The following is a 25,196-nucleotide window of genomic DNA, read 5'->3' on the forward strand; positions in this document are numbered from 1 at the left end:
TCTTCGTCACGGTGAGAAGATTAAAATAAAGTACAGCTAAATCCGGAACGGGAACTCAAAATAATGTGTTGCCATGAGACACACTGTCCATGAATCTCTATGAAAGTCCTTTTGAATCTCTTGTTTGCGTAACAACACGGTTGACGGAGGTGGGACGATCGAATAAGACCTAAGAACGGGATTGAGAGAGAATTAATCCTTTCATTGTTGTACACGTGTAAACATGTCCGGCCTTAAGAGAATAAGTAAAAGTAATAAATAGAAACTGAAATACCTACATCACGGACAGGGATAGAGTGTTCCGCGCATGCAACATCCATTTGTTAAAAGGTATTCATAGCACTAAAAGAATTAAAAATAAACCTTGGTAATCGAATTAGTAGGACGCTCGCACGGAATGCTGAGAGATCCAAAAGTTCGAATAACACCTGGCTGAGGTGTTATTTTTTCGCAATAAAATTCTTTACAGTTTTTTCGGGCAGGGAGGAGAAGAGGAAATCTTATAGATGCTTCGAAAGTATTAATATTACGTAATATGCAGCACGCAGTTTTAATAAGTTGGAGATTGTAAAAATTAAAAATTATTATTCAGCACTAAAAACCTCTGTGACTGACGTAGTCCTGCTAACCTCATGTTTCATTTCGTCAATCCGACGATTATTATTATTAAAAGAGAGAGAGAGAGAGAGAGAGATATCTTTAAAAAAGATCTTTACTTTAATAAGAGAAGTACTTAGCACGTACTAAAGTCGCCTCGTGATTGGCAGAAAAGAAAACAATTTGATTTCGATTCGGCATTGATGAAGGACAGAACAACGATGTCACAGCCGTTAAATTGCATCCATTTGCACGTCATGCACCGGAATGACTCGGAGAATTTATTAGAGGTATTCAAATAAAGAAATTACTGGAGAAGATTGTCTCTCTCAATAAAACAGAAAAAAAAAGGCAGACGTCATTGGAAAGTACAAAAGAGAGTAAAAAAAGATGACATACGTTATGCATACCTGTCATGCAACGAAGTCTCGCGAACGATTAAATTTCATTTGTCTATATTAAATTTCGCAAGCATGAGAAAAACATCAAGAGCTTTCTCATAACGATTCGGAATTGAAAAGATAGGATTCGAATCAGGGTTTGAAAAAACTTGGTTTCTTTTTTTTTTTTTAAAGACTAGTCCAGTGGATTTTTAGGGTTTTGTTTTACTTTTTATAGTCCACTAATGATTAACAAAATTCACTATTCAATTGACAATTCTATTATGAATTAATTTCAATTTAATTTATTTGATTTAATCTGAATCGAATATCTGTCTTTAACTTATTTGATTTAATTTCTTAATGAGTATAATAAATGTATATATATCTAGTCTATAAAAGCTATCTATAAAAAGCATTCATGCCAAACAGACTAGTCTTCGGATTCGATTATTTATTATTTAATTCATTTTTTTACAAAAAATGGCCATGCATGAGTTTTCAAAATGTTTATTATGTAAGGTAAAATGTATGGAATTACGTCACTGACCCAAATTTCGCAGCTTTTTGTGCCCGTAGTAAAGCATAGCTGACTGAAAGTGTCTAAACATTATCGGAAAGCAGTCGTCAATGTGTAAGTAATGACCCCATCAAAGTAAATAAACGTAATTTTTCGTGAAAAGCGGTTTTCGAAAACCCATGTCAAAAATCTGTCACTTTTAACTATTATCCACACCCAAGTTTATTTTTAAATTGTTATTACGTAAATGTAACCGGTGAAATAATAAAATGAAATAATTTTGGATTTTAATTCTTTTGTACATAAAAATATTTTTGTTCATTTTTAACTGTTATATATGTTTTAGTTAATTTACAATATTAAATTTAAGTAAAATTCATAGTCTTGCCTAATAACATTTTATATTTTTTCAAATATAAAATTTGTCAAAAATTAATTCTTGCTTAAAGTGGCGTAATTTCATACATTTACTTTATAATAAATTTTTTGTAAATTTATTTAAAAAAATAAAAAAATAGATCTTTTAAATTATAATTAATATTTGAAGAAGAATGAAAATATTATGATTAAAAATAAATTGAACAATTTTTTTAATTCTCTAAAAAATCGGAAAAATAATTTCATTTTTGTACGAGTTTTTTTTTAATGGATTCAATGCAATAAAACACAAGGTTTTATTGAGTTGGACCCATCTACTCAGACCGATTCGAATATGCGCGAGGAAAGATATCGTAACTGTCTTGTTCCTCTTTTGCTTTGTAATATATTCTGTGTGTATAACGAATGTGCGCTCGTTTAAAGAGAAAAGGCAACAAACGCACAGGGAAAGGTGCAACTGAAAAGAACAGACCCGACAAGATCTCTTACGTAACTAGAATTTTTCATCGGCGCGATAATGTTGAGTTTGCTGCAAAGTGTTGTAACGTGATGAAGTGAAGCCATTATATTGTATTTCAAGCTCAACTTCATTACAGTCGTTTGTTTATCGTGCAATTTCAAAGGCCAACTTCTCACGTTTACTTTAAGCTCTAGATAAAATTTTTAACGCGAACACGCGTTTCGATCATCTTACAATTGAAACAGCAAAACTTTGCAAATTCAGAAAAGCATAACAATTATAAAAAAATAGGTGACAGACTAAATATAACAGCCGTTAATATTTTTAATATCTTACATTATTTTTAATTCGTCTTCTGACATTTTCTACGACAGTGTTCCATTAACGTGACATAAATAATAAAGTGCGAATATATATTTTATGAGTGTGACAAGGTTTCCAATCTTTTCCAGAAATGGAATATGCTCTAATAAAAAATTGACGTGACATCTGAAAATAAGTTCATACACGTTTCAATCCTGTGACATGTATTTATACGAAATAGAAATATTACTTCAAATTCTGCATAAAATCTCAATCTCGCACGGAAGAAAAATAGATTGGGTAATTCAGCAAAGAGCTTGCTGCACGAGTTCAACATCTATAACTAAGAAGATTTGATAATGCGACGAAGAAACTATATCTGAAAGCAAGTTAGCAAATTATTACCAAATTTGGTGAAGTTACCAAATCCTTTTTTCACTGCAATGCAATTATTTTAATGATCCAACATAATTATTTGCACATCTGTATTATTAACAAAATCGTTCTTTCATTGTAATGAAGAAACTTGTTACACTAGCAATTTTCATTGCAGCAGAAAATTAGTTGCTCTTACAATTTATTCATTGCTTTCAGACATAATTTCTGTGTTGCATTATCAATGTAATTATTTTAATGAGCCAACATAATTACTTTCATATTTATATTTTCAACAAAATCGTTCTTTCAGTGTAGCAATAATTATGTGTCGTCGTAATACGTTTTGTTAATAATTTTAATCCATGTATTTAATTGACGTTGCAGAAAGCTGACTTGTTCTATTAACAAATTTGCTGCGTTACTACTTGATTAATTATAATCGCTTTTATTCAGCTTTGCTATTTTAATATAGAAAACTGACAGTCCGTATATCACGGCTATAAATCTGCTGAATCAGTAAAGTTCTTCTAGTTCTAACAAATCTCTTTTCGTGCGTTTGCACATACGTTCAATTTCATTCATTTTTATTAGCAGTGGCGTCACAAAGTCATCAAAAATTAAGAGGATTTGTACTGTTTGCGTGACTCACATTCACCATCCACAAAATTTTCATCAAAGGCTTAATTAGCAAGTTACTCATCACTTTTATCATCCCTTTAATGGATCTTAAGTAGATCACTTTAGATCGTAGATTAAGAAGTTGCGCCACGCCGTAAAAGTTACTTAAATTTTCATGGGAAGGACGCCATCGACTTGAAATTCTTTTGAGGACGTTCCCGCCGTGTCTCATTTTCATTTTTCCGCGACGAGTCTTGCGAAATTTACGTCGTGAAAATTGCGAAGGTGGCACGACCGCGTACCAGACGTCGAGAGAGGCTAGTCCATAAAAATTATCGCAAATTCTACCGGTTTTCAATCCGGTTTTTATTAGCGTCGACCGGCGCGGCGGTCGCGGCGCGCGTAATTCAGACGTCGCGTCGCAGAAGCAGACGCCGGATAATGACGTCTCCGTATAAGAACTGCGTGAAAGATTTCCTTCTCGCTCGCGGGGATAGGCGGCGAGGAGCGCCGGAAGAGGATCAGCCTTTTACTTGAGATTAGGACGCTCGTCGTTCGGAATTGAAACCGCAGAGCTCGCTGCGTTATCGATCCTTCATTGATTCTCGTGCGCGAACAAGAAACGAGATGAACGGCATAACGTTCCTTTTCGCGTAGGTATATCTTTCATCAGCATCGGAAACCGAGCTCGAGATCTCAATTTGGACACTCGCGGTGAACTGGTCCGTGTCGTATTGCACTCGTGAGCGAAATAAACGGCGCGCCGGATAAAATCAAGTTCTCCATGGTAAAAATGCCCCTTCCCGAGAAGCAATAAAAGTTGCTTCGCGTCAGCGGAATGTGCGCTCATTTAATTGTCGCGCATATTGCGAGGCCGATATCGAAGTATTTGACTCCCAGCAATTTAAGCAATATCCAGCAATCCGCAGCCAAACGTGCATGCCGCGATCACATCGCTGGAGAACAAATTCGGAATGGCGATGTCTTGATAACAGCGTTATCTTGATAACGTTATTATCCTATTTTTTTTTTTAGAATTCCAATTATATATATAACTAATATTTTGTACATGTTAACAATCCGTTTCCAGAATTTCGATTGTGTATGTAATTTGGACATGATTGGAATTTATGTATTGCGATTACGCATTGCGAGGACGATATATTGGAGTATTTGACTCTCAGCAATTTGAGCAACAATGCAGAGCAATATTGACGTCGTTATTATATCGTTGAACAATAAATTCGGAATGGCAATGCAGATTATCTTAATAATATTAATCTTATTATTTTCGGGATTTTAACTATAGGGGAGAGAAGGGTACATCGGACTTATTTACAGTTTTCGCTCTTTATGAGGCGCAAATAAAGTCCGATCGTTAAACTGAAGATGCTATTGAAAAGATAATTTAATCTCTTTCATTTTTGCTTCAGACTATCATTTTGATTATTTTTCACTTTGGTTGAACTCTAGTGCATATAAATATGCTTTTTCCGATCCTCTATTTTTGTCGATTTTTAGATAGAATTTTGTAGTTTTTTCAAGATTTTAATGTATTTTTTTGTTAACTGAGTAAAAACAAACAATTGACAGTCACAAATGCAAATTTTATTCAGAACAAACAATTTGTGACAGTTTATGTAATTTCAATTGAAATCGATAGATTCAATTTATTCTGAATCTGATGACTCATGATATTTTATTAATTTTACATTTCTAGGACTAGGTATGGTCACCAGTGCTATAAAGTTGTAGCAAATCTTGCTTCTTCTATGAATTATTTGGCTTTTTTCTGTGCTTTGATTTTGATATTTTATTTTTTTCTACTTGATGCGTTTGTTTCGTCATTTCTTCTAAAGCAATAGCTTACATGACAGCGTGATCAATCAAAATGGTTTTTTTTTTTTAAATTTCCAAAAGAGCTCCGTTAGCGCACAATGTGACAGCATACATCCATTTATCTGTCGAGGTCTACATACATTTTCTACCGTATCACTAATCAGAAAATTTTATATAAAATAAATTAATTAGTGGATGTGGATAATCGAGTGCCATCCAAAAGACTGTTTTTGGATAAGTTCGATTTGGACACTTAAAAAAAGGTCCGAATTAGACACGAGAATATTCAAACTTTAGAACAAATTTTACTATAAACCGTGGAAGGTATCACAAAATATTTTTTATATTTTTGAATTCGACTCTCCTTAATTATCTTAATTCAATTGCCTTTCAAAATTTTACATCTTTTACGCAGTAATTAACAAGGATTTTCTATTTTTGAAACAAGTTTTGCACTGAAAATACACTATCACGTCTATTCTATGAATGTTATGACAAAGAGTTATTATAACATGAACGTGTATTTTCAGCTATCGTGCGAAACTTTTTTAAAAAAATAGAAAATCTTTTTTAATTATTGTGTAAAAGGTGTAAAAAATTTTGAAAGATAATTGATTTAAGATTTACATTATAAATAGCACGCAAATCTACTTGACCATATCCATTTAAATTCAAGAGATCCTATTTGAAACACAATTCGATAAACTCCAGTCTCCTCTATATCTTACTTATTTTTATTAGCGTTCTATTTTTGAAATATATTTTTTTATATTTTTATTTTTAAAATTTTGCTTGTATGTATACATAACTTGAATATACAATCGATTTGAACACGAATTACGTTTTTGTAACACACTAAAAAAAAATTTTCTTGAAGAACTAAAATATTTAGTTCAATATTTTCAACTAAATATTAAATTAGTTTAGTTAATTTTTTATTTTAAAAAATTGAATGATTGACATAATTGTAAAACTTCGGAAAAGAACTATTTTTCCAATTTTTCCGCGTATTTCCTTAGTTGTAAATAAATTTTTCCAAAAACTTATAGGAAGGTAAATTTTTCTAATAAATTTTGCTTCCCTTGAAAAAGGAGCCGAGAAAGTCCGCGAAAAAATTTAAAAGCTCCAGTTTTTCCGAGCTTTTAAAATTATATTCGACATGAATTATACTTTTTCTTTGGGCAATTGATTAATTGTTGAATCAACTCAATGTTTAGTTTGTCATATCGAATTATATTTTAGTTTTTCAAAAAATTTTTCAATGCAGATGCCAAAGCAAAAAGTATCTTGAAAATATCGCAAAGCGTTATTTTCCTCTAATATATTTTTTTTCGTTTTTTAAAAAGATTATGCGCCTTTTAGCGCAGTGAAGTTTTGAAGAATAATCTCATGGAATATTCATCAACTAATCTCGTTCTCTTTGACTTTAACATCAATGTTTGTCAAGAGTCGAGTAAGATGGGAGTCGACAAACGACGTAAAAAGCGACGCCGTTTGAAGGATCCCGCCTGCATTCGAATGAAAAAAAAAGGGAGATGATCTCCCATTTAAACTGGAAGCACTCGGATTAACGGCGAGTCGGTTCGTTGCACGAACAAACGTAACAGACTCGTCGATAAACGTATTGACATACGCTTCGAACGCATCAATAAACGCATTGAAATGCAACTACGTAACTTTTCCGCGCAGATCGGCTGCATTCCACGCGGCAAAAAAAAAAGAGAATACGAGTGACAATGCTCGCGGCGATAATTTAATTTAGCATACTGCGGCCACGAGGAATAACGAACCCGCATTTCTCGATCGAAAAAGAATCGCCGTTCTATTTTTATACCAATCCCCGTGAAAAAGAAAATGCGTTTTTGTTTTAGCGCGCGCGGATAATTCCGCCGAAAAAAGTCGATAAAAGATGAAAAATCTAAATACTAAATGAAGAATTTGCTGAATGCGTTATGCCAGTCCCTTCTCTGATTTTAATTAAAACTCTTTCTCAAATCGCATCAGAGGGAATAGTGGAAAAGTTAGTCTCTGTTGTTTGTTTATAAATCATAAATTAATGCAAGTGGAAAAAAAAACTTCGAAACTTGAAATTACGATAAAATAAAAGCTTGCGCTGAAAGTTTTGTCTAGCAGTAACGATTTTCCAGCTGCGAAAGGATACAGTTCCTCGCTCAGTGCAATATCCGAGAGGAAACTCAGCTGAAAACCCAGCGCTATGTACCCAGGGCTCATTTCGGAACTTGATCGATTTCGTTATGAACAGATGTGGAGATTGGGTATCAATGGACAAAAGGCTCGCGTCGCGATCAGAAAGGAAGACTTTATGGCCGAAGTGACATTTGGAACGCTTTCCAATTTCGCCCGGAGTCCATCCGCCTCGCGAGAGATGTAACAGTTTTGACGAACATGACTATAACCGACAAAGCTCAAACAGAATTCGCAAACGGAATTTAACCACCCGCGTCCATTGGGCTCCAGTTTCGAATTTTTGACCAGTGCTTCGTGAATGAATTGTGAAGAAATGAAAAAAAAAACTTCTGAAGAATCTGTAGTTATCTAAATGATTCAATTGTAAGATGTTAATACGTTATTAGGTACAAGTTGAGACGACGCGTACGTCTCATCGTAAAATTTAATGACTCGACACGCGCGGTATAATCATCTGTACTTTCGCAGCATATTCCCGTCATCTCCAGACATCCGGTTTCAACATTGTCATGTAGGTTTAAAAAAAATAAATAAATAAAATAGTTTTTCCTTTTGTTTAGACATGTATCGTATTTCATAATAGTCGGTGCCTTACAGCGAATCGTACCGACAAAGTATTTCTAAATATATCAGCTCGCTTTATATTTATAGATAACGAGCAGAATGACATTGAACGAAGGTAAATGATAAAATAAATACATAGATAACGCAAATAACAAATGCAATTCGGTTGAAGCTTGAATATATATTACTGTATTTTTATAAAATATTCAATAGCAGTTGCACTATAATTCTTGCTGGGATGTTTGTAGAATGCTACTTTTCTCGTGACAGATAGGAAAAAAAATTCATCATGTATTTATGTTATAAAGTAAATTATCCGCCTTTATATTGATCCAAACTTCACTTGTTTCGTGTTACTGAATTCATCTCGCGCACGCATACAGAAGATATAATTAATTCTTGTACTAAAAATATTTTATTTATTAAAAGATCTTTTTTGGATAGAATATCTCATGCAAATCTACACGGAATATTAATTAAAAGTAAAATTTAGGTCAAACCTATCAAAAAATCTGTTTCTAAAATAAAATATCTTTGATAAGTCAGAGCATTCTGTATATAATTAAATAAATAATCGCGTGTGTATCAATTATATCAATCAATCTATAGAATGCATTAGAACTACCACTGTTTCTCTTGAATATTAACGCATGAAGGTTTAAAACAGACCAACAAAAGGGCAATATATATATTTTTATATTTATTATTCTTATTATTGTCAATATATTAATTTACATGCAATTGCAAGTTATAATATTTTTAGTGAACTGGCTTTTTGGAACAGCATACACTTTTCCAATTAACTTCAAACGGACTTTGGTTAATTTAACATTTAATAATAAAGAGTCAATGTTGAAAGTTGGAAACACGGTGGACATACAAAACCTATCGCAGAAAACTAATTTTACTGTGTCCCCCATATTTGCCGTATTATTAAGAATTCATATAAATATGTGGGATTTAATAAAATAGCCAATCAAAAATGGCCAACGGCAGAACGTTTAAATATTAATTCCAACATCGCTATGCGTGAGTATTCAAATGAGCGGCAATTCCATGAGTCGTCATATATTATTAAAGAAAAAAATTAAGCCGCGTGACGAATCGTATCGTGCATAACAAAGCGAAACATACATAGCATGACATATCAATTTCTCTCGTGATACATTAATTTTAGAACAAGACACTTTATAAATGGACTACGTAGGAAAATTAAATTCTTTTGACTCGATTAAGCTGTCTTGCTACTTTATTCGAAATTAACTTCCATCTTATTGCAATTTACGACTTTTATTTTAAGCACTTTCTGATCTTTCTAAGCAAGGGGAGATCCAGATATATGTCTCGCGAATTTTAGAAAGTTCGATATTAAAATATAGAAGAAGTACTTGTCCCAATATCTCTCTCTTTCTCTCTGTTCTGCTTTATAATTTATTATAAAAATAAAGTAAAATTAATTATTAAACAAATCAAAATACATTAATTATTTCTTAAATATGTACTATTTAATAAAAATTGCAAATTTGAAAGAGTTAGATTGATTTTATGAAGCTTCGATCATTCGTTGTGATATCTCACGCATGCAGTCATTCCAACTTCAAAAACCTTGTGACTCCAACTTTCTGACCCACTGGCATCTGAATCTTACACTTTGACAATATTAAATTTTATATCTCAATATCAAACTTTCCAAAGTTTTCGAGAGACATACCTAGAGCCCCTTGTTAGTACTTTCTGAGATACTAATCGTGCTCGTAGCACGCCTAAGCCCGCTACATGCAGCGCTACTATATTTGTACATAAGCCGTTGCACGTGCTTGGACAAGAGCGAGAGCTCGTAGAGAAGATAGCGCATGAGTAGGTAGAGTTATGCATAATGTAACACGTGGTATGAAACAAAACGCCTTCCCCGCGATAACAAAATCGATGCGCGCAGGATAAGGTTGGAAATTGAGAGACAAAGTGCAAGCTTCAGGAGCAAGACAACAAAATTACAACTGACGACAAAAGTAGGAACGACGCAAGAGACATTCGTAGCATTAACTAGAAATAATCTTATTACAAAGAAAATTTATAACGAGCTCGCGTCGCAGTAACGTCACTGGATAAAAGAATGTTCTTATATAAATAATAACATTGCAGTATCTAATAAAGATGGAAAGTATATTCGTTACTGATCTTTTTAGTCGACAAACTTTTTAATGAATAATGAAAGATATCGATTACATAACAAGAAAGTACACGAACCACAAATAGTTTCAACACATAAATACGAACTTTTAGATGTTTCTTATTTGCAATAAAATTTAATAAGTACTGATATTTGCCTCTTTATAAAAATCGAAAATTGTGTTTGCCAAAATTTGACATGTATGTCATTTAAAATCGATGTATTCTTTTCAATGACTATAAAGTTTTGACGTTATTTCAGTATAATACGTAATAATAACATTGTAGTGTCTAATAAAAATGGAAAGTTATTCGTAATTGATTTTTTTTTTTTTAATGAATGACACAATATAATGTGTTCATTCAGTCGACAAAACTTTTTAATGAATAATGAAAGATATCGATTATATAACAAGAACGTGCACGAAACACAAATAGTTTCAACACATAAAAACGTTTCTTATTTGCAGTAAAATTCAAAAAATAATAATATTTGCTTCTTTATAAAACTTCGAAAATTGTTTGCCAAAATTTTACAAATATGTCATTTAAAATCGACGTACTTTTTTCGTTGGCTTCGAGGTTCTTTTAGGTAATTTAAAAAAGAAATGAGACAACGTGCCAAAGTAGGTAAAATCCGAGACGAAGAGTCTGTATCTGACAAGAATTTGTGCCACGAAAGGTAAAAAATTTTGAACTAACTTTGATATTCCGTGCACGTCGCCAAAATTCCATACTTCGTGCAGGGCTGTATTATAGAAACGGCCGCGAGGCGAGGCGTGAAAATCACGAGAAGAGATACGAAATTAATGTCGACGGTTCAAGCGGGTTAAAACAATTCGGACCGCCGTTCATTCGCGGGCACGCACGACTCTAATTAAATTCGTAGCTTAATGCGATATTACTAATGAATAATTTCGCGATATTATCGTGTCGCTACCGACCGCGACGTAGTTATTCGGAAAGCACAAGCGAAGTGGAACAATTTTAGGATTACACGATATGTTCCAAGTGGAAGTTTAACTGCATGTAATAGAGATAGGAAGTTTGTTTACTAACGACGTTTGTCAACGATAAATAGCACCGAGCGTGATATTGCCTGGTAAACGTTGACTTTGTACTTTTTTTTCACATTTAACGTTAATTTACAGATGAAATAGGCGGCAGCCTACGTACATATAGGTTTATCGGAATTTCCCGAAGATCCTTATAATCATTAAATTACCAAATGAGATGAAATTACTCCGAGGATATTGATTCAAAGATAATACGTAATAATTATCTTAATAGCTTCTAAGTCGTTGGCGCGATGCTGTGAAACGAACACCGCTCAATGTATTCGTCGCACCGAAAGAAAATCAAATTAAGTGTAATCACCGAATATAATTTACAGCCTGTACGACGGAATTGTAAAGGTCGAGGTGTGACGGAAAATCACCGAGTAATTATTACTACGTAGCTTTTACCGATCAATTAATAGTTGGGAATGCTGTGCTCGACTGGAAAAAAAAAATCAGTGCCTTTTTCTTACGAAGCGATAAAAATTATCTTTATAATTCGCTACACCTATCATTATGCAATCTTAATCCATTAAAATGTACAAGAAATAAATTCCCTGGGAACAACATCACTCATGCTTCTTTTATTTGTATATTTGTTCATCGATTTGCGGTGTTTGTCGATAATTGGCGGATAAATGGGCGTTCGAAGTTACACGTTAATTACAATTCGTCATTTCGAAGCGAAGCTTTGCTTTTCCGCTACGCACGAGTTAACGAGTTAATACTACACGTTCGGAAAAACCGCATGTTCATTGTAAATTATCATGTAATTGTATGCTCTCTCTCTCTCTCTCTCTCTCTCTTGAATTAAATCATCTGCAAATTGTGAGTTTTATTTGATGTCAATTGAGATTGTTTCACGAACCTATATTCTTTCCGAATTCTTCAGCTTAGTCTTTCGTGGTCCAGCGTTTTTTTCCTACGCTGCTTTCCTAGTCTAATCGGGTCACTGGTGCCTAACGGTGTTTTAGAGAGAATTTTTGAGTTCTGAAAAAAATCTGTAAAAATTCTGGTATACTCTTCTACCCAACCAGAATACAATTTTATAATTGTTTGACGCGAAACGTTTTTCACTTTTTTTTTGTACGTGTCCGAATTTGAGGCAGAATAATTCAAAATTGAAAATTCGCCTGGGTCTTGAAAAATCCTCGGCTGGACCACAGAAGGTTAAAAGAAGAGCAGCTTAAAAAAATACCTTAGAAAGTAATTTTTTTCTAAAACACTCTAACCTGTTGTATGCATTTTTATGACGCACGTATCGGCAGATATTAATGGCTTATCTGAAATCGTTCGCATCGCGACTCGATCCTCGCGGGTATTTCGACTGGTCGTTAAAACTTTTACGCGCGGCGATATCGAAATTGCATATCGTAACCCGTTACGTAAAGTGAAATAGAAGATGACGAGGTTCTGCGATCTGTTCTCACGTTCGCAAAGTCTATTAATCATTGTCACCGACACCGCGACGCTCCGAACCGGGATTAGCTTCTCAGAGACGAGACGGGTAGAAAATCTCACGCGAAAGTCCGATCGTATTCGCGTGCAACTGACTAAGCGGTTCTCCTCGATGAGAACTTTCCTGGTAAACATCGCGAAACTCGAAAGTTGATATTCACCTAAACCGTCAAACCGGTAAGAGGACCGGAGAATTCATATATATTTTTCACCTCTGGAGGAAAGTGCTTCTGCCGCAATTTCTGCGTAATACGAAATGTAATATCGATAAAATCGAAGTATTCTAATTGTACTTATGCTGAAAAGGTTGGTAATAATTATCAAATGTTGAGTGAAATAACATTAAAAGAAAAAAATACTCAATTAAAAATCATTTCTATATTTCTTTGTTTTAAGTTATTTTTTCTCTCGTCAGTGTATGATTGATAATACCAAATATTTAGAAAAGTATTAATTATTTTTAATGACATCAACCGTATATTTAATTGGTACTATTTCAACATTTCGTAGCTATCACGAACATCTTTATTTAATGTACACTATCTGCAGCGACGTATGAAAAAAAGAAAATAGTTATTTCAAATGTTTTAAATTTCGAATAATTCAAGATGAAAAACCATTGTTATACTTATTCATCTTAAGATTAAATATTTTATGCTAAAGAAGGGCACATAAGCCCGAAACGTACATCCACATCTTATATAATTTATGATGCAAGAAGATTGAAGTTCAATTATACTCTTAATATTTACGTCTTAGACATTTTTGCTCTTTATTGACCTTTATTTCTAATCATTTGAATTGCTTTTGCACACTTTGAGCTTGTAATATTCTTGGTAATTCAAGATGCTTTCGCCACAATTAAACGATTAAAGTTTCAACTTTTTCTTGAGCTACTTATAATCTTGGAAACTGAAAGTCTCCTCTTTATTTATTCAAGCTATTAGGTAACATCACTAATGCTAAAATATATCGAGAAGTCGAACATCGCAAAGCATGCGAGCGTCTATTAAATATTCAAGAGAATTTGGACTGAACTCGACGAAACACGTTCGTGTGATTCGTTGAATCATCCTCGAGCATCAGATAAACATTTAAGAAGGGGCCTGAGGAATAAGTACGGAATATATCCGTTAATATCTACATATTCCCGACACACGTCGCGCAATATTCATTACGTATCTAAGAATATCCAAGAATATATCCGCAGAATATCTCCGATCGCTCCGAGCACGCTCACGGGCCGTGACGATCGGACGAAATGTACCTTTGACATTTTCCACTCCGTACGAACATCCGGCGGTTCTGAACAGAAGCTGTCAAGAGTTGTCCAAGTGTAAAATCTGTCCAATGCCCAGGACATTTTATTCGAGTTTTATATGTTAACTTCTCATAATTGTACGGCAATCACAAAACGTGAAAGTACTTTGAAGTAATGTGAAGACGAATGAAATGTCTGGGTCTGTCTTCACCTACGAGTAGTAATCTAGTTTTTTTTTTGCGATCCTCTGAACAGATAATTTTCATTTCTCAATTAAAAAATTATTAGTTTGTATGTTGTATTAATGTACTTTTTAATTAAAATTAAAATTTAAGTAAAAATAACCCGATCATGATGGATGATTGCAAAAAAAGAGGTAACCTCTCGTTCTATTATATTTCAACAGTAAACATATTCACACGTTAAGTTGTTATTGATTTTCATCGAATATTAGAACTGAGTCTCTTTTAATTATCATCATTTATGGACGATGCTTTTAACTCTCCCACCGAGCGTTTAAATTCAGGGTATCATATATGTAATAACTTTTACCTTTTGATTACATGGTTCAATTTTTCGGATGCACAATATGCGATTCTGCTAATGATACGTAACGACAACGATCAAAGTTGTATGTACATTTTGTCTTGAATTTTTGTTTGCCGCTGACTAGCGCGATACTGAGGACGACTTAATTCGAAGATCGAAACGTTTGTTAAATTGTATATAAATACATTATGAATGTAATATGCACATGTGAATATTCACCAACATCTTGCGGTTCTCTTAGTTCCTTGATTTGAATTATTAAATTTTAATCTTCTGAACCTTGTTATATTTTCGTTTTTACTATTATTAATTCTTACGATATCATGCTCAAAACGGCGTAGAAACTAATTCCTACCATTCTTAGTATCTCGAATCTGTTTGTTTTTTCACCGATTTAAAATGGTTAAAAAAACCTTTAAAAATTTACAAACATATACGTATTTTTAGCTTTTTAAAACAAAACTTTATTTTAGACAATGTAGTATATAATTTAATAACCAAAGTAATCATAAGTTGAGTAAAATATATACGAACAAGAATCGGACGGAAATATCCATGAAATACCCATGATAGTAGAGAAAAGATTAATTTGTACATTTATTCCATTATTTATTAGTCTTTGACATGTATACAGATTACACTTTCTAAAAAAAATACGAAGAAATAAAAACTAAATAAATATGAATTTTCGATTAGTAAAAAAAAAGAAACAAATGTATAATTGTGAATTCTATTTTCTCGCTGGTCAGACGTGAAAAACAATTTCCAAACGTTTAAAAAACGCGAGTGTCAGTTTCAAAACGGAATTCCAGTTTATAATAAATACTTTATGATCGGACATATAACGAAGCAAAGCCGAGATTGTTGAATTTTTGTGTAAAAATTTACTATGTAAAATAATTTAATTATTTTATTAAAATATAAAATACAAAACTAAAAATATAAATATAAAATACTATTATCAACATACAAATATATGAAAAATTTTTTAGTTATTGCGAAAATAGTAAAAGCCTACAAAAAATTTGAATGAATCAATATCCGGGTTTGTCCTAAATACTTATTCTTAACGTTATTGTTCATAAAACGCAAACAAATATTATCTCGACAAATACATGTTCCTCAAAAAATTTTTTTAATTAAAATATAAATAACTCTAATTGAATTATGTAACAAATTTATTTCTTTTAACGTTAATTTTTATAACATTTAAAACAACTTGTTTTATAGATAACTTAAAATATTAAAGGACTGCAATTAAATTTTAATATAAAAATACATTAATATATACATATATTTTTTAAATATTATGAATTAATATATAAATATTATATTTTATTTAATATTATAAAAAAAAACATTCAAGATTAATAAATTTCCGTGTCGGAGAAACATGTACTTTATTCTTGTTTAGATTATAAATTTTGTGGAAGTGCGATGGAACTCGACTTAACGTTGGATCGCACTATCAATATAGGAAAACGAAACGCGATAAATTCTTCGTTACGTCAAGAGAAACTAATGATTCTTCCTTCTCGAGTGCAAGGAAGATCGCCCCATGTCTTTTCGCGATAACGTTGGAATTCGCATATACTCGTACAGTTACTACGAAAGCGGATGATCTCCAAACGCGATGAGCAAGTTTCACGATGTTTCGTCCGCGAGTGCGAGGGTGGAATATTTTTCTTCCTCTTCAGGGCGAAGATTCGCGGCGCGGCATAATCGGCATCCTCGACGGAGAGCACTTTCCCCGACGCGTCGCGTCGACAGTGAGAGCTGAGCGCCGGCGACGATTGATTGATCAGTCGGTTGGTCAGCCGACACACAAATCAAATCGCGAATCCTCATCTGGATAGACTGTCGGACTCGCCTCTTACGGCATTCGGTCAGAGTCACCAATGACCCGTTCGATCAACCCGACGATCAAACGACATGATTTCCAAATGTGTCCAAAACCGGAACACAAGATACTCTTACACCGAGAGAAACAATATTTATAAATAATTTTACTTAACATAAAAAAGTTATTTACTCGGTGGAATCTAATAGCTTGTTAATTTGCAGTCAAGTGAAAAATTTTTTTAATGGAAATATTTATGTAAATCAGCAAATAATTTAATTAAGTTTAATAATACTAATGTATATAATTTATTTGTAAAACAATTATTCAAATGTAAAAAAATGTTAAAATACAAAATTATATACTTAAGGTAATAATTATATTTACTTAAAAGTAAATATTTTTATTTAAACAGAACAAACAAATGCTTGTATCAACATATATGGTTTTAAGAAAATGTATTTTTTTTTTTTCATTTAAAAAAATGTTCTCTCAACATAAAGATGTGCATTGAGATACTTTAAAGACGTCCTCAGGCAGTGTTATGCGGACAATCTTAGGGCCGCACAGTGTGTCATTTGTTCATTCTAGCCAGACAAAAGTATTTTTATTTAGCATGCAAATATTCAACATCATTCTTTAGTTTTATGATAATTAGATTAAATAATGGATTAAAGGATTTTTTATAATTTTTAAAATTATATTACTCGTAACATGTATGAACAAATTTTGGGCTTTCCCGGTTTTTAAGTTTACTTTATTATTTTATATTCTTACTTTCTACGTGTACAAAAGCTTAAATTCGGAAAAAGCTTAAATGATACACTGTGTCAGTTGCATCAATGTACACCGTTAAAAAGATCATGAAATTCAATGTACTTTTAAGTTACACGAGTTTATTAAATTTAATGTGTCTGAAGCTTAAAAATATATTTGTGTACATGAAATTTAACACCTTGACAACATTTAATGTAATTTTAATGTTGCCATTAAATGTAATTTCAATATACTTACTTGAAATTGCTTCCGTTATATTACATTAAATTCCGCTATTAATTTTTAACAGGGTAAATTAATTTCGGTTTAACTTACTTTTTATCTTTTTTTAAGAAAAAGAGATAGAAAGTCTTCTATCTCTAGTTAAACCGAGATCAAAATTAATCTACATAAGTACAAGGACCTTAACGTATCTTGAAGATATCTCGTGTCCCGATTTTGGACGTGTGCGTTATCTTGAGACACCTATCTCCTTTCTCTTTTCGTGGCGATCAAACAAAACACGATAACAAATAGTCGTTTGACGGGTCAAATAGAAATTCGATTGCAAGTGTGAAAAAAGAATGAGAGAGAGAGAGAGAGAGAGAGAGAGAGGAGGACCGTCGAGAGCGGCGCGGCCGACAGGAGCGTGTTCCTGAGGACGTACGCCTCTTGAGAAAGAGGAGGCGACCGAAAGTACGCATGTACGCACGCACGAACGCACGTACGCACGCAGGCGTTTATTTACGTCGGTTTATTACATCGCACGAGAGGGGTGGACGGATCCCTCCGTCGCCCGCACTCACCCGGAACGCGCGATCGAAGCGACGAGGACGACCTAGAAAGCGGCGAGATCCCGTTGCACTTGACACGACGACGACGACGACGACACCGCCGCCGCCGCCGCCGCCGCGTGTATGTACATATGTATGTGCGTGCGAGAGGCAAACGGGTTCGTACGTAGTTTCTTCCCGGAGCATCCGGGTGACGCCGTTCCCCCCCGGAGGAGTGCACATTGCTTCGCTCCAAGGGGCACGCGGCGCGCCGCGGAAACATCGCTCTGAGCGGAGCGTAATAAAAATAAAAAATAAAAAATAGAGGCAGAAAAGTTCGAGAAGGGAGCAAGACAGATTATTCGCAAGCCCCCGGTTTCCCAAGCTGACGGATGAACTCTTACCTGACTTTCCCGCCGCAGAATTGACAGTGCGCACCCTGCCAGCCCTCGCGGCACACGCAGGTGCCGTTGACACAGTCGCCGTTGACACAGGTGTCGGGGTCGCAGGCCGCGTCCAGCGTCGGCGACGACGAGGAGGCGGAGGCGGCGGCGCTTACGTGGACCACCCAGCAGACGAGCGCCGCCCAAAGCAGGAACGGCGCCCACGGCACCGTCGCGGTCGCGCTACCGCCGCCGCCGTTGCCGCTGTCGCTGCCATGGCCGCACCGTCGACACCGCCACCGCCGATCGTGATCCTCCTCGCGGTCGCGACCGCGCCACGCGCCACCGCCGCCGCCACCGTCGTCGTCGCCGTCGCTGTCGCGACGGCGTTTCCGACGGTACTTGGACTTATATAGGAACAAAAACATCTGCACGATCTCTGCCATTTTGATAGGCTTCCATGTCAGGGACAATGGCCGACGGCGACGCGCCGACGAGGGACGCGCATACGGGACGACGACGACGACGAGTACGAAGAACCGACGACAGAACACCGGGATCAAGCTCTCGCTCGTCCCGTTCTCTTGTCCTCGCGCGACCCGCTTCGATTCGATTCGACTCGACTCGACTCGACTCGACTCGCCCTACGGCGAACTCGCGCGACGGCGACTCGCTACTGCTCCGCGCTGCTCCGCTCGCTGCACGCCGTGCCTACGCGCCGCACGCTGGCGCCTGGCCTCTGGCGCAGTCCTGGCACACACCAGCAGACCAGCACATACACGCTGCCTGCTGGCGAATTTGAGGGGGAGCGAGCGACGAGCGCCGCTGCCAGTACCACCACCACCGTCGCACGGTATCACTTTCTCGAGAGGGACCGCCACCGTCCGTCCGCGACTGCGAGTCGTCGTCCGCAGTCGTCCGGCTACTCTGGCTTGCTACTTTGAGAAATCCAAGCTTATATTAAAGAGGATGCTGATATTTTATCGATCAAATTTTGGATTTTTTAAACGTTTTTTAAAAACGTTTTTTATGTATTTTTTTTTTAATCTATCGGGCAAATAAAGCTATTGTTTTTCTCAAAATCACAGTAATTTTCGACATTTATGTTACTTTAAAGATGAAATATGTTCAATTAAAAGAAAAGGAAAAGTTTGAATTTCTAATCCTAATCTGATGACGCGTTTTATTGACTACGAATCTTATGACAATAAGCATGCGATGAGAAGAGCCAAGCTGTTATAAATATGCATCGTAGAGGACAATAAAGTAAATGTAGTCGTAAGTGATCGTAAGCGCAGTTGTATGTCCATTAATATTATGTTAATATAAATAGACTTTAATTTCGGTTAAACTTCTTTTTTATTTTTTTCTAATTCTAAGGATAAACAAACGGATTAAAAATTAATGTATGTTGATGGAAATGAACGTACTTACGACAAATGTCATATAAGTACTCTTCTCCAACCCTCTTGTGCGAAGTTGGCTGAAGTTGGCTTGCAACTTGCGACATGTCGGACGCATGCGCGCTGGATTATTATTTGAGCTTGCTATTGGTTTACATGGCGATCCAATATACACGCCCGACGTCCGACAACGACATACGACATATTGTGGAACGGACCTGTTAAACGTTGAGGATACAGGCGCGCAAGTTACGATTGCCATGCGTAGCGACTAGGTTAAGTTCCTCATGGCCGGTGAGACGTCGTGTCGTTGATGCGTGATCAAGGGTACGGAATTGCGCAAACGACTATAACCCTGGAACACGGTGACTGAGCCAACCGTTCAAACGCAAGAGGCAGATAATTATAAAACGCCGACGTGACAGTTCGTCCGCGCGTCGAGGTGCCGAACGTGCGTGACGTGAGGTTAGGCCATGGCGAAGTACCTCATACAGATCATCGTGATGGGCACGCAGGTCGTCGGCAAGGCGTTTGCGCGCGCGTTGCGTCAGGAGATCGCGGCGAGCCAGGAGGCGGCGCGACGGGCGGGCGGCGGCAGGCAGGGTGCGCAGCACGTCGCCGCCAACACCAGGACTGGTCTCACCCTGGAGGAGGCTCTTCGCATTTTGAACGTGGAGCGTCTTGACCAGACGGAGCAGATCGAGCGAAACTACAAGCATCTCATGGAGGCTAATGACCGATCAAAGGGTGGCTCATTCTACCTGCAATCCAAGATTGTTCGTGCCAAGGAGCGCATTGATGAGGAAGTGAAAAATCAGAAAGGGACGGCGACACCGCCACCACCAGAAGGTTCGACGAGCGGTCACGAAGCTCCCAGGCAGCCATGAGATTCGACCCTAGTCTAAATTAATTCTATATAAAGTGTACATAACTTCATAATAAATAATAGCTTCTGATATCGATTATAATATGGTTTCAAAACATGAGATGTTATTTTAATCCAACACAAACATTATGTAAATATGTAATATGATCTTGAAAATGTTGAGCTGAAATGTATATTTTGAGTACATAGCGATTCCAAGACTTTTGTGGGAATAAAACTTAGGTTTCTTGTACTGAGAAATATGACTTGTGTGTTGCATCATGTTACATGAGGTAAATAAAAGTAAAAGTATATATTATGTATATATATTCAGGAGATATATTGGTTCATATATTTCACATAACAGTCTTTAGAAGTTCTCGCTCTTATACGAGACTTTTTAGTTATCATGTTCAAATTCTAGCGCTATTGCGTTAATCCAGCCACCTTTGCGTCGTCCGCATCAATTCTATTTTGTGCCTGGCGTATGGTCAGTCGCTCCTGATTGTGACGTACAGACCATAAACTTGGCAGGTACTTCGGATTCATTGTGTAGAGGAAATGTTCTCTCCACGTACGTTCCAACTCGATGAGTCCACTTTCTTGCATTTGAAAATATTGTACTACCTGTTGAACAAAGAGTATAAAGATTCAATCAAAGAGTATAAAGATCTCACAAATTTGTCTTAACAGTTAAAAAAATATTTATACCTTCAGGCCATGTGGCTGATACTTGGTAGGTATTGGTTTCTGGGTCAGCGCATTCTTCAGCTGTTCGTTCAAGGCGTTAAGCAGATCTTGTGTAATTTTCTGCTGCCCTGTGTGCTCTAGTATGTACTTCTCATACTCTTCACGTTGCCGTTGAGGTAATGTTAATTTTTCCTTCAAGGCCTTGACAGCTGAAAGCAGTTTCCGGCGGTTGTGCAAGTAGTTGTCTCGTACGTGTGTCATCGGTCCAATTAATGGTGCGTCACACATGTCTGCTAACTTTCTTCTGAGCTGCAGATCATGGTTATTGCTGATTTCATGACAGGAAGGGCATAATAGCAATACATCATGAGATTGATGTGCCTTCATTACCACTGAAAAAGTACATTCAATATTTTAGATTATAAATATACATGGAAGAAAAAATTTTTATATTTGTTATTTTACTATTGTTATTTGTTTTATTATATTATTTTTTTTATACTGGCATGTTATTAATGAAAAAATCTTTTTTGTTATTTTTAATATATTATACAAATAAATGATTTTTTTTTCAAATACTCACATGGAAAGTACTTCCGATATTCTCGCGGTACGACATTTTTCCTAATGAATTTCTCGTTGGATCCACAGACTACACATTGATTAAGCTTCACTTGTGTATAATATTGTCCAACTTCTCCTAATGCTCGGCCGGACGGTTCGAAATTTAATCTCACTGTATATGGATCTGTCTCCACAAGTTTCCCTAAATTTTTCGTAATATACCATTCCGCTTTCTTGCGATCGCATGTACACAATATATCTCCATCGGGGGCTTGTAAATAACAATTATGATATAAAGGTTTGATTCTTGTAGGTATCGTATTCTTATGTTCGTTGTTAGTGTTTTGATCTACTACTCTAGCTACTGATTTATTCTTAGTATTTAAAATATTATCATTAGTAACACTGTCCGCTTTTGGTGATCGCTGAACCTTGAACCTTAAACAGATGAATATTTATTTGTTTATTTCTTTTTCACGTACATAAACTTTTTAACTATATTAAATTTGCATACCTCGTATCGACTGTTGTAGCAGGTACACCATGAATCCGCACATTTATATCACTACTTAATATATTATATAAGAACATCCCTAATCTTTGCCAAAATGAATACTTTTCTTTATTTTTTTCCATTATCTGCAATAAAATTCGGATATGAGAAGTATAACTTACAATCGTTACAATAACTATATAGAAAAGGCATTTCAAATTTTCTTACTTTATGATAAATGATAACAGATGCAAGCGCATCACAAGCAGCATATGCAACTTGATCGTCAGACAAGGTGCTAGCATCCCAGTCACCGCACCTGACTTCTATTAGTTTGTCCATCTCAATGTTAAGATACTGTTCGCACATGGCAGCTAAACTCTTCCGGCTTGGTAAATTAAGACTGTCGGCTAAAGTTCTTAAATCAAGAGTTCCATTAACTCTACATCCATAGTCTTTTACAAGCTTCTGTCCATCTTCAAACGAAGAAACTCCAACTTTAAGAATGTGCTTAGTAGCTAATAATTCCTGAAACAAATATTGCATGAAACTCAGTGTTTTGTCTAATTACAGACAATTTCTAGTTACAAACTTTTCGCAAAGTGTTACCTTGAGTTTAAATGGAATATAGCCAATTTTCCCAATGCGAAACAAAGCAACTACTCCATTGTTAGTAGCCAGTTGTAACAAAGAGACGGGTCCTTCTTTGACCCATTCGCAATCAAAACCTAGGATACCATCAGACAGATCACTAGAAAGAAAAGTGCAACAAATTAGTAACATTGCCCTAAAAAGAGATCATAAATAATGTTTACTTTTTTAATTATTACTTTTCTTAAAAAACATGCTTCATAAATTTGAGAAACAATCAATGCAGCAGCAGTGCAAATTTATATTATAAGAATGAAAAATAAATTTGTCTAATGTATAGACAAATTCTCTTATTAAATTTATTTTATTGCAGAAAGAAAATTCTAAGAAATATTTTCTTTCATATAATAATGATTGTTATTTTGCTAGCAAGTGTAAGTATAATACGAAATCTAGATCTTTCTTGGAGAATCCCAAGGACACCTAATATATGTTGTCTTTCAAATACAACGAGTACGGTTCTCTTCAGAAAAAATGTAAACAATTATGAAAATAGTTTCCACTGGTTGTGGAAAATCACGAGACACGAAGATGTATAGCTGTTGAAATGCCTTAGGATTCCTGTGCTCGTGCTGGGAATATTGTTAGAAAAGCGATAAAATTAATAATAATGCTTACCAACGAATACGCTGTACGGCGTAATCGCATTTCTCCGGAGAGTCTGCCAGAATAATCTTGTCGAGTACAAGTTTAATCTCCTTCTTGTCACGAATACCCTCATTATTATTACTATCGGTATCTTGCTCATTGCGCTTGGCTTTATTACTGCTATCTCGATTTTTTATATTTTTATATAGATGTTTGACGCTACGAAGCACGTTGTTGCGGTACTTCGACGCCAGAAAGACGAGTCCCACGGTCACGCAAACGAGAAACATTTTGTTACGTGCGGGAATCATTAATCAAAAAGGAGGGGGAAAGAGACGCTTAAGACGCGCAAAAAATTCGATTATAAAAAATCAACGTTATATGTACAATTCCTGCGTTACGCGATATATATTTACACACACGCACGCGAACTACTCGTCGTCTATGTGTTTTACAATTCTAAAGTGTCTGACCGCTCGTCGAGATCAGTCGGACCCGACACGATTGCAACGATTTCAGACAGCAGCAGTTCGGTACGTTAATCGATCACAGCGATAAACTCTCAGATTCGTCTCGAAAGCATTAATATAAAAAACTTTGGCGCAACACGGCGCGGAATCATCCGACTAGATAAATCTACGATTATCTGAAGTCGCGGTCGCTCTTGCTCGAAAATGCTCCGTATAAAAGAATCATTTCGGTGACCAGCTCCGATCCCATTGAAACGCGAACGAGGTTCAAGGGACCCCGCAGCTAAAAGGACGACCGGCGTACGCGGCTACGGGTATCACGCACGACTAATTAAACGACTCGCGCTCAAGCACGTTTATCTCACCAATAAATTCTGCCGGTATCAGCCGGTATCGCGGAACTTGTGCGGTACAATGACTTCTCTTTCGATCTCAATTTCTTTCTCTCTTTCGATTCCTGAGAATCGATTCCTGCGGTCGAGAATAACGTGTAGATTCTCGAATCGAAAGTTCAAATTTGGACAACTGGCTCGTAAATCTGAAAAATTTTTTTAATTGGTAAGATAATAATTAATTAAAAGGTTAAATTTAAATAATAAAGTCAAAAAGTTATTGGCTTTTAATTTAACTTAGATAATTTTAAATGGTTTAATTTTTAATTTTTAAATTAGTTATTTTTGAAACATATAAACTTTAATTTATTAATCTTATTTTCAAGCTAAAAATTTATGTAAAAGAAAAAAAATATAAAAAATTGCATTCCCACATAAAAAACAAAATTTCTTTTAATTTTATATAAACTTAATTTATAAAAATAAAATATTAAATTTAGTTGATTCACATTATATTTGGAGTATTCCCTAGAATATTATACAAATATTATTAAAAATTAAAATAATATTAAAATAATATTTCAAAAATATTCAATATTTTTTAATATTATTTTAATATTATGGGACTATTATATCAATAATTATTAT

General features: G+C 35.4%; 3 protein-coding genes across 4 annotated transcripts in view; 1 reads left to right on the plus strand and 2 right to left on the minus strand.

The window, feature by feature from the left end:
* LOC105199727 (attractin-like protein 1) overlaps positions 1–19,460 on the minus strand; it is a 44,048-nt gene extending 24,588 nt beyond the window's left edge. Inside the window, exon 1 of one of the 2 annotated variants that reach the window (XM_011166941.3) lies at positions 18,514–19,460. In XM_011166941.3, the coding sequence (XP_011165243.1) occupies positions 18,514–18,938 (425 nt within the window). In that variant the 5' untranslated portion in view covers positions 18,939–19,460. The remainder of the gene's footprint in view (positions 1–18,513) is intronic. The other variant, XM_011166946.3, reaches the window with a different exon arrangement.
* A 589-nt stretch (positions 19,461–20,049) lies between these two features.
* Positions 20,050–21,023, plus strand: LOC105199712 (mitochondrial import inner membrane translocase subunit Tim16). The gene has a single exon (XM_011166917.3). It carries the CDS (start codon positions 20,369–20,371, stop codon positions 20,780–20,782), a length of 414 nt encoding a protein of 137 aa, XP_011165219.2. The 5' UTR covers positions 20,050–20,368; the 3' UTR covers positions 20,783–21,023.
* Positions 21,024–21,070: 47 nt separating this feature from the next.
* LOC105199719 (exonuclease 3'-5' domain-containing protein 2) lies at positions 21,071–24,640 on the minus strand. Its single transcript, XM_011166929.3, has 7 exons — positions 23,777–24,640; positions 23,117–23,258; positions 22,736–23,035; positions 22,529–22,653; positions 22,034–22,452; positions 21,472–21,842; positions 21,071–21,387 (listed from the first exon to the last, which is right to left on the minus strand). The coding sequence occupies exons 1-7, from the start codon at positions 24,055–24,057 to the stop codon at positions 21,187–21,189; spliced, it is 1,839 nt and encodes a 612-aa protein (XP_011165231.1). The 5' UTR covers positions 24,058–24,640; the 3' UTR covers positions 21,071–21,186.
* Between the last annotated feature and the right edge of the window lie 556 nt (positions 24,641–25,196).

The sequence above is a fragment of the Solenopsis invicta genome, chromosome 16 (assembly GCF_016802725.1).
Source record: "Solenopsis invicta isolate M01_SB chromosome 16, UNIL_Sinv_3.0, whole genome shotgun sequence".
Lineage (NCBI taxonomy): Eukaryota > Metazoa > Arthropoda > Insecta > Hymenoptera > Formicidae > Solenopsis > Solenopsis invicta.

Excerpts from the sequence above, each read along its gene's own strand:
- LOC105199712 (XM_011166917.3), top strand. The coding sequence starts at position 20,369 with ATGGCGAAGTACCTCATACAGATCATCGTGATGGGCACGCAGGTCGTC.
- LOC105199719 (XM_011166929.3), bottom strand. The coding sequence starts at position 24,057 with ATGATTCCCGCACGTAACAAAATGTTTCTCGTTTGCGTGACCGTGGGA. Across the intron at positions 23,036-23,116 it reads ATATTCCATTTAAACTCAAG|GAATTATTAGCTACTAAGCA; the intron begins GTAACACTTTGC and ends TATTTGTTTCAG. Across the intron at positions 21,843-22,033 it reads ATATCGGAAGTACTTTCCAT|TGGTAATGAAGGCACATCAA; the intron begins GTGAGTATTTGA and ends GTACTTTTTCAG.